The sequence below is a fragment of the Micropterus salmoides genome, unplaced genomic scaffold (genome assembly GCF_014851395.1).
Source record: "Micropterus salmoides isolate LMB-PRFRI ecotype aquatic unplaced genomic scaffold, ASM1485139v1 Ms_hic_scaffold_10, whole genome shotgun sequence".
Classification (NCBI taxonomy): Eukaryota; Metazoa; Chordata; class Actinopteri; order Centrarchiformes; family Centrarchidae; genus Micropterus; species Micropterus salmoides.
In genome coordinates, this window is record NW_024040041.1 from 10,727,396 (window position 1) to 10,744,272 (window position 16,877).

General features: G+C 39.7%; 1 protein-coding gene across 5 annotated transcripts in view; it reads left to right on the plus strand.

Moving 5' to 3' along the window:
* The window catches only part of LOC119885652 (myocardin-related transcription factor A-like), a 49,753-nt gene that overhangs the window by 10,141 nt on the left and 22,735 nt on the right, over positions 1-16,877 (plus strand). Inside the window, exon 1 of one of the 5 annotated variants that reach the window (XM_038695807.1) lies at positions 7,149-7,782. The exons of 3 other annotated variants lie outside the window; for them this stretch is intronic. In XM_038695807.1, the coding sequence (XP_038551735.1) occupies positions 7,653-7,782 (130 nt within the window). In that variant the 5' untranslated portion in view covers positions 7,149-7,652. Of the gene's footprint in view, positions 1-7,148; positions 7,783-16,719; positions 16,795-16,877 lie in introns of those variants that run through there. One more of the 5 variants, XM_038695820.1, reaches the window with a different exon arrangement.

The following is a 16,877-nucleotide window of genomic DNA, read 5'->3' on the forward strand; positions in this document are numbered from 1 at the left end:
TTATAAAACGATGACACAGACACTCACATTTCACACGATGCTACTGACAGAGTTTTAGTTTCAGTATTTTATTAAAATATTTTGTACTGTGTAAATAACACTTAACAGTTAGCCTACTGTGCATGATGTCGGCGTAAGCTATTTACTTTGCAACGACTCCCAGTCTGCTTTCCACAGTCACAGTCTCTTTGTACTCCTGTGTTGCTTTCAGTAACAGTTCCACTTCGTTGTCAGTCAGTGCAAAAATTTGTCTGGATCACTTCTTTCGCCAGATCTTCTGCAACTGCAGAGTAGACCACCTGCTTCATGTTTACACCGGCACGCACATGCCCAGTGTCCCTAAACAGCCACTAGATGTGTGTTTTCAGGCGTTTTAATATAGATGGAGATCGACGCTGATACGCAGCTAAAACGCTGGTGTAGACGGAGAAGATTGTATTTGTGATAAAACTGTTTAAAAAACTGTAGTAGTGTGGATGCAGCCTCACATTACCCCACTCCTCTCTCTACTCCTCTCATGTCAACCCTCCCGTTTTCCCTTCTTGCACAAAGATTTAATAGATGAAAACAACCCACTGAAATAATATTAGGCCTATACTAGTGGTAAACTATATGAAATTATACTGAATATAGAAACTATAAGTAATATTAACAATATACAAGCAGTATAATATGGAATTAACATTGTACTGTTATTTATTTAAATGTCCCTTATTTGTTTTGACTCCTCTCTATAGCCCACTCTCCCTCTCTCTGCTCCTCTCTCTACTCCCTAAAGCCAACAGAACTTGCCTGAGCTCTCCACAACAAAAAGCAGCTACTTCAGTTTATCATCGACTCATGATGCCTGTGCTCCTTTATCTCCTAAATATTTTGGCTACGGCCTTTTTTGTTGCAGTATTTATAGTTGAAGTAAATTTATAAAGATGCTGTTTGTTCTGTTTTTGTTGTTTATTCCACAGGAAAGCTATATTTGTTAAGCTATAAGATGTTCACAGTAACCAGGCAAAGGCTGCTGTGGTTTAAATCTCTAAGACAGTTTGAGCAGAATTTGTTGCCCATGTTTCCTGGCAATAAAATAAACAGTTGCCATTTCATCATACTTTATCATCTGTTAATTTTAATAACCGTATACTGTATAATGCTACATGATAAATAAAAGGCTTCAAACAGCCGATACTGCTTTCAGCAATCAGTGATTGGTGATCGCCCCAAAAAATCCTGATCAGAGTACCTCTAAATTTGACACTTGTTTACAGCTTTGATTTTTTTTAGGAAGATTATAGGTGACGAAACTGAAGATGAGGCTGATATGCAGCCATAAATTACAGCGGAAAATATAAAAATGACATGTTTAGCCATAGTTTAGTTGTTAAAAATGAAAATGTACTAGGACTAATTTCCTTCACATTGACGAACACAAGACCAGACATTCTGTTAGGTAATGATATCAAGCCTAAGGGTCATGCAGAAAACACTTCTGAATTTAAACTTTTTTCATAGGATCTGGTCATTGAAGTATCTTGACATTGAAGGCCTTGTGGATATCTTAAACAGATTTTTTTAGTAGCCATGATTGCATGGTCCCCAGAGGATGCATCCTATTCACTCTGGTGAACCTTTGACTTTTTATTTGGTGCATATTGCATATGTATACATATTTTGCAAATAGGGGTGTAATGGTACATAAAAATCCTGGTTCGGTATGTACCTCAGTTTTGAACGGTTCGGTTTAGTACAGTAAGGGAAAAAAATGCAAACATTAAATTGCTGCTGGTTTATTATGAATTTTTGTAAACATCCAAATTAGTTTACAGTTTTTTAAACAAACTTCCAAATTACACATAATGAATAAATTATGTAAAATAAAAAAGAATAAGAAATAAAATACTGCTGCAACTACTACCTTGTTCTCTACTAAATAAAATATTCTCAAAACAATACCACATATAGTTAATAAAATATAATATAAAATATATAATAATATGGATTACAGTGCAGCATTCTTATTCTTCTTTTATTCCGTCTATGAGCATTATCAATCCCAGCTTGAAGGCCCGCTCTGATTAAAAAGAAAAAAGACAACTTTTCCGAAATCTAAAGTCTGTTTAAATGCCGAAAGGTGTTTGCACTGTGACGTTCTCCTTTGTGTGATACCTTTAGAGAGTTAGCAAGTTTGACGTGTTGGCAGAAAGATACTCGATCACTACTGAGCAATGTCGGCCCACTGCTTTAGTCTTATCGACTTGTCCGTTGTTGTATTTCACAAGGACACTGAAGTGCTGCCAAACAAAAGATGTTAACAATAAGGTAGGGTTTTCAAGTCACTAGTTAGCGAGAGGCTGGGCTAAAGTGGCTGCTTGTGTAGCGCTGTAGCACCGCATGGTGGAGATTTATTCCGCCACTTAATATGTCTGTGTGGAAACTCGGAATTTACGTATGTAAAAGATTGCGTATGTGAACGAATACATGTACCGTTACACCCCTATTTGCAAACATGTACTTTGTAAAATGTCTATAATGGTTAGTTAGCTCTTATAATACTAATCCAACACATCTTTGTAATAGCGTCCATGTTGATTCCACATTCCGACTTAAAGGCAGGGTAGGTAAGTTTGAGAAACAAGCACCTTGCCTACCCTGCCTTTAAGAGCACATGAACACATCCGAGGAGCATGTGAATGCACCGTGAGCCACTTTTTGCAATTTGCAACACTCACCCCTAGATGTCACTAAAACTAACACAATGAAGTTCTTGTTACTTCATTATCCTCTTATCCTGTGTACAGGGTCACGGGGGGCTGGAGCCAATCCCAGCTGACATTGGGCGAAAGGCGGGGTACACCCTGGACAGGTCGCCAGTCCATCGCAGCTTGTTACAAATGTCAGCGATAATCTTTGTTTATATGTGTTTCTGAAAAGAAGGGCAAAAAGAATTTTGGCTGATATCATATTTGGTATTGGTCTTAAAAATCCAACATTGGTTGGGCTCAGAAGTGACGTCATTCAAATGCATTATTCTCAACAGTATAACAATATATATTTAACACTAGCCAGTGATGGTTTTAGATTGGATTTACTGTCATTTAGGATGGGAGAAATGTGTTAGCATTCATAAAAGACAATAGTGAATGAGGAAATTTAGGGCTTGAAACAAACTTTCACCTTCTTCCCAAAACTCACAAGCGGAAGCGCTAAGATCGTTCCACAGCAGCCACACTGACAAGGCTGCCTGCAGATGTGTCTGCGGAAAGTTTTTGTTTATCGGCCTCTTGAGTGCAGGCATCAGCCGATGTCAATTATCTCAAAATGTCCGATATGGACATGATTATTTGGCACTCGTCTTAATTTGACCTACTGTATATATAATATGGTTGCTATAAAATAACGTAGTACTAAATAGCAGTTGTAGAGATATTCAAGAGGAAATACCCCCTTGACCTCACCACACAAATAGAATTTCAGAAAGGATAATGAACAAAACTAACTGACCTCCACAGGACTTCAGCAACAGTAGCGACAGTAACAGTTCAGCACTTACACTACGTTATTGACCTTGACTAATCCATAGATTTTGATGCTTGTAGAAACATTACCTCACCAAACCACTACTTTGAGTAGACTTGATTTGCTTTTTTTTTTGCTTATTAATAAACAGTGATTAACATCTGCCTCCACGGATATAGCAAGACCGAGCTCTGCGTGTGGAAAAAGATAGAGAGATGGAGATTTACAGTCCACTTGGAGCCCTTAGCAATTTGTTGGCTTTTATCTTGTGCGTTTATGACTGACACACTTTATAGGGACTTAACTGACTCAGATACATACAAGCAAAGATGTGCAGACACATTTTTAGATACATTTATACTCTTGCTATAACATAAATAATACACATACATAAGTGATGCACAGAGTTGAACACAGACGTAGATACACTCTGAGAATAAACAATCACTTACACCTACGCACATGCTCACAAACACACCCAGCAAAGCGGGATTATCCCTGCCAGCGTTTTGGTTGGGGCCTTATCTGGAGTAATGGCGGATCAGAGTCCTGATTCGTTTTCCCCTCTCTCATCAGACTGAGGAGTTCTTTGCCTGGGGACACCACATCTTGCATATTAACACTCTCTGATACAAAAATGCACCCACAGACACCGTCTTGCATATTTAACGTGCACACAAATACGCAGACTGTTGTTTGTGTGCGTCAGCTCACTTAACAATCCTTTATGCCTGTAATAGAGTCAGTGATAACCAAATCATTTACACACACTTTACCGCGCGCTCACCGTTTCTTTGTTTTTTAAAGTACCGCCGGCGCTACATAATTTGTTTCATCAATATAATGTGAACATGACAAGCACCGTCGGTTGATTGTAATGCTAACCGACAGATGAGAAGAGACCGCTTGGTTTTCCTACCTTGAAAGAGCCCTTTCTCACCTTTTAATGTCATGTCATATTATCTGATGTCACCTGGGACAGAGCCTTAATAATAGAGATGAATGAAACTGTCAGTGGACGGGAACAGGTTTTTTCTACTGACGCTGGCAGAGAGAGAAGACAGTCAAGCTGAAAGAGAGAGATAAAGACAGAAAGGCAGGTATACTTTATTATTGACCTACTGAAAGAGAACAGATCGGCTGGTAGTTGGACTACGGATGAAGTCATACCTTTTGTTTTTTTTCTTTTATCTTTCAACCACAATGGCTTAATGTCAAAGTCAGTGTAGAAGTGACTTGCAGTCTTCTGATGTTCACTACATGCTGGTTTCAAAGAAAAGGCTTTCTCAAAAAAGATTTTCTGTTAGAAGTAACATCTGTTCTGGGTATTGCTCATAAATCCCCTTATTGTCAATATACCAAGGAGAGCCAGATATCCTCCAAATGCCCTAGGTCAGCGGTTTTAAAAGTCTGAAAATGTGGGCTCAGGCCCCATCCACACTACTGCGTTTCTGTTTTAAAACGGAGACCTTTTGCTACGTTTGCTGCCGACCCCGTTTTTTGTTTTAAAACTCCAGAGAGCCTTTTAGTAAAGACAGGCAAAAATGGAGGACTTTAGAAACGATGACGCACACGCTCACGTTTAGCTCTCTGATTGGGTCTCATAAGTCATGCAAAGTAGAAACACGATGCTAGTTTTTGACTTGGTATTTTTATTAAAATATTTTCTACCGTGCAAATAACACTTGCAGCCTACACTTGTACTGTGTATGCGAAGACTCCCAGCCTGTTTTCCGCCGCCACAGCTGCTTTCAACTCCCGTGTTACATTCAGTAACAGTCCCATCTCGTTATTGATCCATGCAAAATAAAATCTGGTGTGGTTCTTTGTCTGTAGTACTTTGTTCTTTTGCAAAATCTTCTGTAACTATCTGCTTCATGTTTACACCAGCACACGCGTGTCCAGTGTACGGCCACCAGATGTGTGTTTTCAGTTGTTTTAGTATAGATGAAGATCAACTCTGATACGCAGCTAAAACGCTGGTGTGGAAGGAGATCGTATTCGTTTTAATTCTCCGTTTATAAACTAAAACGGAGTAGTGTGGATGGGACCTCAGACAAAGCTTAGGAAAAGGCACCTTTTCCCCCCTGAAACATTTTGGAGCACCCCTGGGGAGGCCTGTCTTACACTTTGAAAACCTCTGCCCAAGGTCTCTAGTTTGTGCTTGTAAAGTTTCATGAGCATGAACACAATTGGTGCTCATTGAATTCACAAAACCCTAAATTCGGAGTGTTATTTTGCCCCCTTCCCAGCAGGCCTGTGTCTTCACTCTTACTTTAAAACCCGCTACAGCCTCTAAAACACAGCCGAGGACGTACTGTTGGTGTCCTAGTGGAGTTTAAGAGGTTAATATTGAATTTCATTTCTACTTATGTGTCCTGCATTGACAATCACTGTACTAACAAACATGTATAAATGCTTGAAGAGGGGTACTTTATACCTGGGGGGACTAGGAAATATGATCACATCTGTCCAGCTCTGAGGTCACTTCACTGGCTTCCAGTGAAACTGAGATTCAAGTTCAAGGTTTTGTTGCTTGCTTTTAAGGCACTCAATGGGCTAGGACCAATATACATCAATAATCTCCTTCAAAGGCACGAACCTGTGCCGAGAGCCCTCAGGTCTTTAGATACTGGAAGAAGCAAAACACGGAGAATTAGCCTTTTGTTTTTAGGCTTTTAATTTATTTATTTCTCTGAAGTATTTTTTGGATTTGAATTCATTGCCTGTTGATTATCTACTTTTATACTATAAAGTACCTTTGTTTCTGTATTTGTATCTTTGCGTCTGTAAAGCACTTTGAATGGCTGTAGTGTTTGGAAGGTGCTATATAAATAAACTTGCCTTGCCTAAAAAACACATGACATTAAATTGAAAAACTTGAGCGGGAACTGATTGTTACCATGGTAATCTGTGGCATGCTGATGGACGTCTCTGTGGTCCTCGTCATCATTTACCCTCTGAAGAACACATGAGTCATGAGTGTGAGCAGTCTGCCCTCAGTTCAGTCTTATGCCAGGCTTTTCATGCGTGAGTAGCTCAGTGAAACTGTGCCTTTTGGGCGTTTCGTCTTGCTGATTCCAGTCACATCAGTACTCATAATCAACCACAGCACAATTTGCCCACCAGAGGGTCAAGATCTGCTTGTCAGATCTGACAGTCTTTGGCGCTGCTCAAGTTTTAATGGCGGTGTCCTCTCCTGCAAAAAACTGTACTAGACAAGTTGTGTTCCTGAGTTTGATAGACTCCTTTGAACATGGTTAAAAAGTCCGATAGCTGGGCAGAAAGAAAAGCCAAACAAAAAAGGTGAGAGCAGACAGAAGTGCATGCAGATTGGCAGCAGGTGTTTTGGTGTTTGTGTGATGATTTTAGTCGTGAAGGTATGATGACAGAGAGGTGCTCACACAGGTGCATATCATTGTGACCACACTGAGCTCAGATCAGAAGTGCTAAGTGAGAGGAATTTGGTGAGGGTCTCCTCTCAGAACGTGTGTGTGTGTGTGTGTATGTGTGTGTGTGTATGTGTGTGTGTGTGTCCTCGTGTGCATCTGTTTGTGCCTGTCAACGGCTGAACAGCAACAGCTGTGACTGCTTGATCACAGATTCACACACATACACACACGCACGTCTTAGTCAGCCCTGTAGCGACAGCAAATACAGCAGAAGCTCTTTGAAAGCAGTGCAGTAGCTCTGATACAGTAGCTTTGTATTTATACACGCTTTATTTATTCCACTTACATGACACATTTAAGGGGGACTTCGTTAAAGAGGACAATATTTTCATTGAATCTAGGCGAAGAGTTTTTTCAAAAGAAATGCCTGTTTTGTGGAGGAGGAGAAATTTCTTTTGATAGTCTTTGATTTCAGAAACTTTGCACAACCCTTCTTTTCAAATTTTACTTTGCTTTAAAGAATATCCTTTTTTTCACTCATAACAACTGTATCCACCCAACTTTCAAAGAGTTCAATTTCCAGTTGTCAAGAAGGATTATGTTGTTCTGTTTTGTGGACTTACAGACTTGTGACTTAGCTGCGTGAATCCAACACCTGGACTAAGCTGTAGCCGACCTCCTGCTCCTTGTTTTCTTTGTTCTTGTTTCACGGAGTCTCATTCAGAGGAATTCCCTCGTTTGATCGCGCTTGCCATGCTGGAGCAACTGCATTGTGTCCGCATTGACTGTGCCCCTCTCAGGCCTCCGCCAATCAGCAGGAACATGGATGAAAGAGCCATACGGTTTGAGTTAGAGCGCCAGGCCTGTCAGAGTCTCAGACAAGGTGGGAGACCTGTTGTTTGTCATTCCTTGCATGCAGTATGTTTACCATGACCATATAATAGCTAGTAAAGGTTGAAGGTTTTGGAGTTCTGAATAGTAGAGGTTGGTGAAACATACAATAGGAGCTCTAACTAAATGTCAAAAGCAAAAAGGAGTGTGTGTGTGTGGGTGTGTTCGTATTATATTTTTCTTTGTTCTGCCTGCCTCCATATGTTTCACCTGCGTAAGCATGAACACACGTGTGGTTAGGTCAGAAACAAAGAAAGAATGTGAAGCGGGAGTTTTAAGTTTCCTCAGTGTGTGGCTATGTTTAAAGCCAATTCGATATGTAATATAACAGTGCCAGGACAGAGGACAGTTAGTTGGCACGCAACACCCTGCATCTGTGTGAAGCACAACTAACACCAACTTAGCGTGTGGCCATCACGATTTTAATTAATACATTACTATTCTCATTTTCATTGAAAAACATGTTAAAATGGTTATGGTGTGACTTTTTTGAGATGGATTAGTAGCAGCCAAAGATGTTTTAGACCAGGACATCTCTGCAACACGACAGTATTTAATTTAATTTTAATTTAGTATTTAATGGTATTTTTACACACATTTCACCTTTAACAAATAATATATGCCTACTGCGATTTGAAAATTGCAGTAGCCTAGGCCATTTTGCTTTGCATTTTAGCTTGAAAGCACCCATACTTTGGACACTGTCTCTTCCACTCCATCAAATCACGCTGACTTTAATTGTCCACAGCGTAAGCGCGTTGTGCAACTGTAATAATCGTCTGTGCAAAACACTGTGCTGTATATAGTTATATGGATTAAACAAAGCATAGATGCAAAGAATTTGCTTGGCTGCAGGGATCCCTCGTGTCACTGCCGTAACAAAAAAGAGTTTGGTTCGGTGTGTCTGCTCCGACCAGACTAGACTGCTGAGGAGTCCTCTGTCCCCAGGTCTGAGATGTGAGCCCGTGAGAGTGGAAAGCGAGAGAACAAAAGCTTAGCTGGAATTTTGATTACCTGATCAGGGATAGTGTAAGGGATATCAAGTTACAGGAAGTGACAAGAGGGGAGGTGCAACTGTAAACTTAATGGCGTATGTTTCAAAATAAATGCTTGATTTAAGTCACACAATGAACAAATGAATCTATGGAGTCTAGTGGTACCTACAAATGTATGAAGCTTGTTGGTTAATGCTTTAATTTCATCGTTTGTTGTTTGGAGAAAAAATGCACAAAAAAAAGTAAATGTCTAAAATGTTCTGTCACTATAAAAAAACAGTATATCACAAACTCCATCGACTGTTCTAAGTGTTTAGGCCTTCCTCCGAGTGTCGTCCAGGTTTATTTTCTGGGCTCAGGTGTTAAGTGGATCAAATACCCTACAAGTGGCTGGGTTACAGTTGGGGCTCAGCCAGCCTGGGCACTGCACACTTTGCCTTGAGCACATGAACTCATCAACCTGTTGACTGTAGCGGCATGGGCCTCGCACCAAAGTAGCTGGACTGAGAGCAGTTTGGACCGATTTTGGAAAAGACAAACTCTGGGAACTCCAAGAGACTTCCACAGAAGTCTAAAATATAATGACATGGATTGAGCCAAACTCTAAAATAAGATGGATATTTTCATTAAAACTGAAATTATACTTGAAACTCTTCTAACAGCATTTGGTGTTGTTTAGATACAGTATATTGAAACTGGTGTTCCACACAGTGTTAAGATGTATGTATTGTAAAGAGAGATTTGCTGTGGACTGTGGCATATTTTTACAGAGAGACACATTAACTTCATGACAGAAAGTGACAGAAATTTGCATGATGGCAGCATTTTAACCCATATATGCTTAGACGTACTTCATCTATTGATCTGTTCATCTATCTACATTGCGTCTCATTCTGGTGAAAGTGGTCATACTCCTCTGAACTGTCTCTCTTCCTCTGTGTGTCTGTTTAGGCAATTTACAGTAATGTTCCTTTTCATTCAGCTGTCCAGAAGGATTGGGTTCCAAGAGGTTACGGCATGGACACAAATAGAACAGTGCGTGAGGGAGCAAGGGGGAGGGAGCAATGAGGACTACAGGTTAGGGATAGAAACAGAGAGCACAAAGTACAGGAAGTGCTGCACTACAGTATCAAAAAGAACAGAAACACTGGCAAAAGTGAGAAGTACATTTTACTTTTATAGCTCTTAATGATTTAAAAAATTGGATCATTGAAAAATTAAACTAACAGATTCAATATATCCACATGGTCATGAGAGTCTGGACAATATAAATGTGTTTAAAATTCATTTATAGCAATGTGTTGAAAGATGACCCATATTGTCAGACAGAGAGGAGGGGGAAACAAAGAGATGGGACCAAGAGAATGAAGTCAGTGATGAAAGAGGACAGAGTTTAAGATTGAAAAGAAAGCAATTTTATTATGGAGTGAAATTGAAATATTGCTTTGTGGGGTTGGTAAAAATTTTTTTAACAATTTGTGGAATAGGATTTGGGTTGAGTTGAGGCAGCCACACGTGCAAACCCTGGTGCAACAGGTGTATCATGTTATGATATCAAGTTTGTCAACCCCATATTTACCTGTGTATACCTGTCATATTTGGGTTTTTTTAGTTGACCACTGTCTGACCTCTGTTAATGCAAAACAGACATGTCAAAATAAACTAAAATCACAATATCATTCACAACTCGCTGCTAAAATTACAAGAATTCTAAAACATACATATATATTTCACAACTTCACATGCCTGCATATAGCCTCCTTATATTTACTGTTGCTCCCATGTTCTGTATGCAGTTTACAATGACACAACAACAGGGGCAGATTTACTACTTGAAATACCTTAAAGGTATGTGTGCGATTTGGCCAGAATTTTAGTGTAAAACATTTTAAAAAATGAACTAACGTTATAAACGGAATTTGAAGAAGTAATAGTTTGTCATGTCAATGACTATTATGTTCTGTGTTGCAGAGATATTAGCCTGTTAACCAGCTAGTCCTGTGTTGTAATACCACTTGTGCCTTGAGAGGTGATTGTCTGATAGTATACTTCAGGCCTCTCCCCCATAGTTTCAGGTGGGAGATCTGTGCTAGCATTCCACAAGCTTCTTTAATCTAATAAATAAAAAAAAAGCAAACTCACAAAATGTCAAGAAAGGAAATATTCTTCTATCTATTATGCTTTAACAAACATAAAAATACAATGTACACTGTTCGAGTTGGGTGGTGGTAGAACTCAGGTGCAAACGCAGACCTGGTGAAGGTGTGGAAAAAAAGGTTTATTCTTGAGAACAAAAACAATAACTAGGCAAGGGTTGGGAAGGCCAGGCTGGGAAGCTAGAGAGCTTGTGGATCCAGGAGTGTGGCTCGCAAGGCGAGGGGGCACGAGGCAGCGGAGGTCTGGAAACAAAGTGAGGAGACAAAAAAACTGTTTAGGAACAAACTTTAAGGCGAAGGCGAAGGCGAAGGCGAAGGCTAGTGACAGAATCGTCTGAGTAGGCCGAGAACTGTTACCACGGATGGCAAAAAACAATCTGGCACCGGCCCTCCAGGAGGTTGGAGCTTAAGAGCACAGAGGTGATGAGTTGATCTGCTGCAGGTGTGGAGGAGAGCCAGGTGCCGAGCCAGCTACCACGCCCCCTGCACAGAGAGAACACACATCCCAAGCAGCCATACAGCCCAAGACGAAACAGTACACCTTCTAACTTTAAGTTTCTCTCTTTCCCCACTATAATTTCCTTTAACTCATCGTAAAACACCTCAATCAAACTCAACAGAACTCACCAAAACCTGGGCTGCCAAATCTCAAACTGACTGTGAGACTCGTGCAACTGACACTTTTAACATGCTCTCACGCCACACATCAGCCACACATCAGTTTTCTCACGCAGGGAAATTTATAACTGATAATGGTGCGGTGTTGCGTCACGGCATGCCTTGATGCATTGCAGAGGCTATGGGGCCCTGCAATGTATTTTTAATATATTTTAAAAAGCGATGCATTTTGAGTTATATGAGAAGGTGTAAGATAGTGTGGTTGATGAGAGGAACTGAGGTCATTCGTAGGTTTCTGGGTTTACGGTTTTTCTTGCAGAGTGATTATGATGGTTATGTTTCATCTCCCAATTTAGGCATCATAGCCTGAATCTGGAGGTTGGCAAATATGCAGATCAACCATACTTATTCAGCATTGGCTACGGTTATTGACTTGGATTTTTATCTCTAAATGCTTTAAAATTGTGAATTTGGCTGCTGAACTTTTTAAATAAAATTCCTGAGGTTTTAAGGAGTGACCCTTGCGGTGGGTAATGTCACCTGTAAAATGCACCAACTTACAGCAATACAGAATCTCACTCCAAACTAAATTTAAACCCTTAATTTACTGTGTCAGATGTAGGAATGTCATGACAACCAACATTTCAATACCAAAATTAGGTACCAAAGGTAGCTAGTACGATGTTTGCAATGGCTAAACACAAAAGGTTACTGTGTTTAGGCAAAGTAATGTAACCATAGCTCAAATCAGTAGGCAACCGTATAAAGTTACCTTTCAGTCTGTGTCATCTGTCACAATGTCATTAGTATTTAAAATACATATTTCCAGACTAATGGTCTGTCACCATGTTGGTAATTTTGGTGGGTGGGTGCGTCTGTGTGTGTGTGTGTTGTAGTGTAGTATCCAATACTTATGTATTTGACTCATAACAGTTCAAAATAGCACTGTAGCAGCAAGACAGAGATTCAGTGACCTTTGGGGAGGTGTTCTACGGGGAGAGCAGTGATTGGTGGTTATGTAGGTTGAAGGGACTGAACCCTTCTATAGAATTTGACCTGTAACCCCTTGTTTTGTTACCTCAAGATAGTACTGTACCCTTCTATGGGTTTGACCTTTTATTTTGCAGACTCAAACCTTTCTATGGTACCTAACAGATACCTACACATATCCTATATAAGCTATGTTCGATGTACATTGATGAGTGGTCATCGGGCTGAGTCACTCTCCAAGCTGCTGCAGAGCTTGTAATTGATGCTGAACTCTTTGATTTAATAAACTTTTATGATCAAGAACAGTGTCAAGCGGGTTTCTTTTCAACACATCCTCGCAGCATTATTGTTCGGACACCACAGTAGCCTCTGCTATTATTATTATTATTATTTTCTTTTTTTCCCCCAGTTATTTCACTATACCACTATACCTGATTTGTGACATCCCTAGTTAGATGCGAAAATGTTCTGGGCTCTACACGGTGTCATTGCCTGACCTCCCTCTCGCTCCTCTCCTGCCCGACGCCTTTCCTGTTCCAGCCTGACCCAGCCATGTCATTCTTGGAGGTCCTAGTTGTAAATCACCTCGGTGCTGTTTTCCCTGTCGTCAAACTGGCCTCCGTCTGTCTCAGAGGCTGTGTTCGGTCCCGATCTGTTCGTGATCGCTGGGAGGTTGTTGAGCCCATGCTAATAGAGCCGCTAAGCTGGCTGCATGGCTAACTGAGTTAACTAGCTAACGGCAGACTGCATCAGTTATGACCTGATATGTGATATGCTTTTAGAGTATGAATTCAACGTTCTTCCACATTGACCTTAATTTTTATTTATTTATTTTTTTCAGACAGAGGTAGACAGCATTTTCTGATGTTTAACCGACTTGGCGATTTTGCCGGTGTAGGTACCGATCTTTGCTGTCTTTTAAATTTTTTTAGTTCACTGCACTCGATGGCTACATGCTGTACATCAGCAATTCGCGCGAGCTGCCTCTAGGGGGTGCACGACAGGAAAAATGTAATGGTGGTGTAACAACTACAACAATTTTTTTTGTGTGTAGTTTTTCATGAAATAAAAACCTGAATTTTAAATTAATTTCCTTTGTAAGTTTAATTTAAAATTAAAAACGTTATTATTAATAGTTAACTCACAAGAAAGAGCTACCTTCTCCCTCTCTCTCCTCTCCCTCTCTATCCTACTTACAAATCCTCATATGGATTATCAGAATTGGTCTTGTCTGAGTTAAACTGTTGTTGAGTGAAGGTACACTTGCTGTTGTGTAGTGGCATTTGAGCAATGAGCACACTTTCCCAGAATAGATTCTGTATCAGCACATTGCATCACTTGCCTGTCATCTCTTGGCACAAATCATCTGCCTCTAAAAAACAGTGTGTGTGAGTGTGTGTGTGTGTGTGATTGAGCACATAACGTGCGTGGGCTTGTCTTAGGATTGTGTATGTATATTCACACTATTCAGCCATAAGTGGAGGTATTAAATATGTGTTTAACGTGCACTCCTGTGTATGTCTGTGTGTGTTTGCAAATAGTATGCATGATTACAGTGAGTTTCTGTGTTAGTGTTTGTTTTGTTAGTCTGCCGATGTTTGCCTGCAGGAGCTAGTTAAATCTTTCCTGCTGCCAAGGAGAGAAACTGCACCATCCTGCATCAGCCACATCCTCATCACAGAAATCAAAGGAATATGAATGTTTTTATCTTTGGCTACTGTAGGACACACAGAGGGACTCTGCAGATTCTGCCTGCAATAGGCCACAGCGACAGATCCTGCTCTCATTATAAGCAAATGCAGGCAGTGCTGAAATACAAGAACACAGATCTTTTTTCTACTGTGTAGAAAAACATACATTTATAAAACAAGAACAAAGAGTTTATCTGAAAAAGAGGAACAAGAAGAGCAGATGCATGAGAATGATAAGTGCTCTTCTGGAGAGAAGAGACCAACAGAAAAGACAAAACCTGTGTTTGGGTACGAGGGATAATGTCCCTTTGTGTGGGAGGTGGAAAGAGGACCAGAGAATGAAAGAAGAAGAAGTTAGGTTCAAGAGAAGGAGTTAGGCATACAGGATCAGGCACATTTTTGGCAAGATTTTGTTGAGTCCGCCACTCAGTGCACAGTGTATTCATAGTATGAACTATGAATACACTGTGCTAACTATTACTATTTTAATGAAATGTATGGGGTTAATTGTTCTTATGTAGTATATATGATGCTTTGGCATTATTGTTGTTACACATTCTTGCCAATAAAGCTCATTTGAATTGATTGTATGAACTCTCTGACTCACCAGACAGCCTCCTTAGATCTACTGTATATCTTAGATCTTTCAGCTCACTGTTTGGCCCCTCCCACTGCTTTCATCAGTGTTTTGAGCCCCAGCAAGCAGCTGTTGTTTACCAACAACAACAAAAGCTCATATTGATTGTAGTGGAGGATTTAAAAGCCAGATATTTACCTCAGGAGTTGGTGGAGACCAAAACTGAGCTAAAAGAAGCGCGAATTTTGTATATTCAGCAAGTGGCCAAAGACATGACTCCAGATGAAAGATAATGTTGGGCAGTGTCCGCTGAATGTTTAAATAGGTATCTGTTTGCTAACAAGTTTGTCATATCAACTTAACACAGCAGTGTTGTGTTTACAGCTCGTTTCTGTTCTCAAGTGACCAAAAAGGGTTAGATCAGTATGTTAGATCACAGAAACATATAATATTTTTTTATTTTATTATTATATTATGTTATGATTAGTGTAATTAGTGTTATAGTGTAGTTGTATCTATATTTATTTAATGTTACTTAGTCTTTGTTCGATTCGTGGCTCATTCATAAAAGTTAAGTTTTGTTAATTATTTTTGTACTGAGCCACTTTTCTGGCCTCTGATCCTCCTTTTAGGTGCAATTCCTATACAAATCATATGAAATGTTAGTTTGTTGGTTTTATGAACTTAGCCTGAGTGCTGATGAAGTGGCTCAGCTCACGGTGTAGGGCCGCTGTGCTGAGGAAAGCTGAGCTACAGTTTGAATGTCATTGGAACACTGGATAGGCTTCAGCCTAGAAGAGCCAGCAGTAAATTTTGACTTTATGGATTTGTCCTTTAATATTAGCTCTGAACAGACAGTATGACCTAGCAGTGATTTTTTGTGCTTTTCTTGTGTTCATACTATGTGAGAGTCAAAACCAGTGTTTTTACATCAGAGGATAGAGGATTTTTATTTTTAAACCTGGGCCCTATTTTCTTTAAACATGTTTTAGGGTGTAAAAGACTAATTGGTACAAAACGTTTGGCCTTAGATGGTCATTTAGACCCCAAAATATTAACAAATGTGGCCCATGTAGAAAATACCAGATTTTTTTAAAATTAGGAACTGTTACGTAATCGAATATTAACAGGTAAAAAACTTAACTGTGTTCATACAGCATGCAGTTTACACTTTAATGTCATCAGATTATATCTGAGAGTACTACCTAAGTACTATCTTATTACTGGTAGTTGCTACAATATAACTAGCTGTTCAACACCTCAGACACACCTCTGCAGTGCTAAATTGTGAGCTGTTATTGTAACTGTGGACAGTCAGGGTGTGTAAAAAATGGAGCCCTCAAAAATGTTTCCAGGTGCCATTTTTTGTTACACTTTAATGCTGATTTCATGACCCACATATAGTGTAGCTGCTGATCTATAGATTTCCTGGCAATTCATATTTTCATCTTGGAAGTTCAGTCCTTAGACTTTTTGCAGATGTTTTCTTCTGCGAAAATGTGAGGTTAGCTTAGGACACCGTGAGTCAGAACGAGTTTGATAGCTTTTCTGAGCGTATGTACATTGAGGCATGACCCTAAAATCCAAATTCCAGAGACCTTCAGGAGTTTAATAATAGTTCTGTGTTGAACCTTGTTGGCACCTGAGTCTCCATTCTCTTGAATAGAAAAGATTCACAATATTATAAAAAGAAAAAAAAAAAATATATATATATATAAATATCAATATAAATAAAGTTACATTAACAATATACATGTTGAGTGTTCCTTTAATTCTCTTTGTCACACTTCCTACATCTCTGTGGTGATAAGATGTGATAAATGCAGCAGTAAAGTGTGTGTGTACTTGAAACAGGAAATTGTTGGTGTGTCTGTTTCTGTGTGTTTCCCTTCACTTATGTAGTGTGTGTCACAACCTTTGTGCGTCTTCTTACAGAGGACCGCAGAGAACCAATTCTGATCAGCAGCAGCTAACAGGGTAGATAAAAACCTCTGTAGAGTGCCTTGTATGTAACAGCACACCACTACTACTAACTTGATTACCTTCTGAGTACCACATTT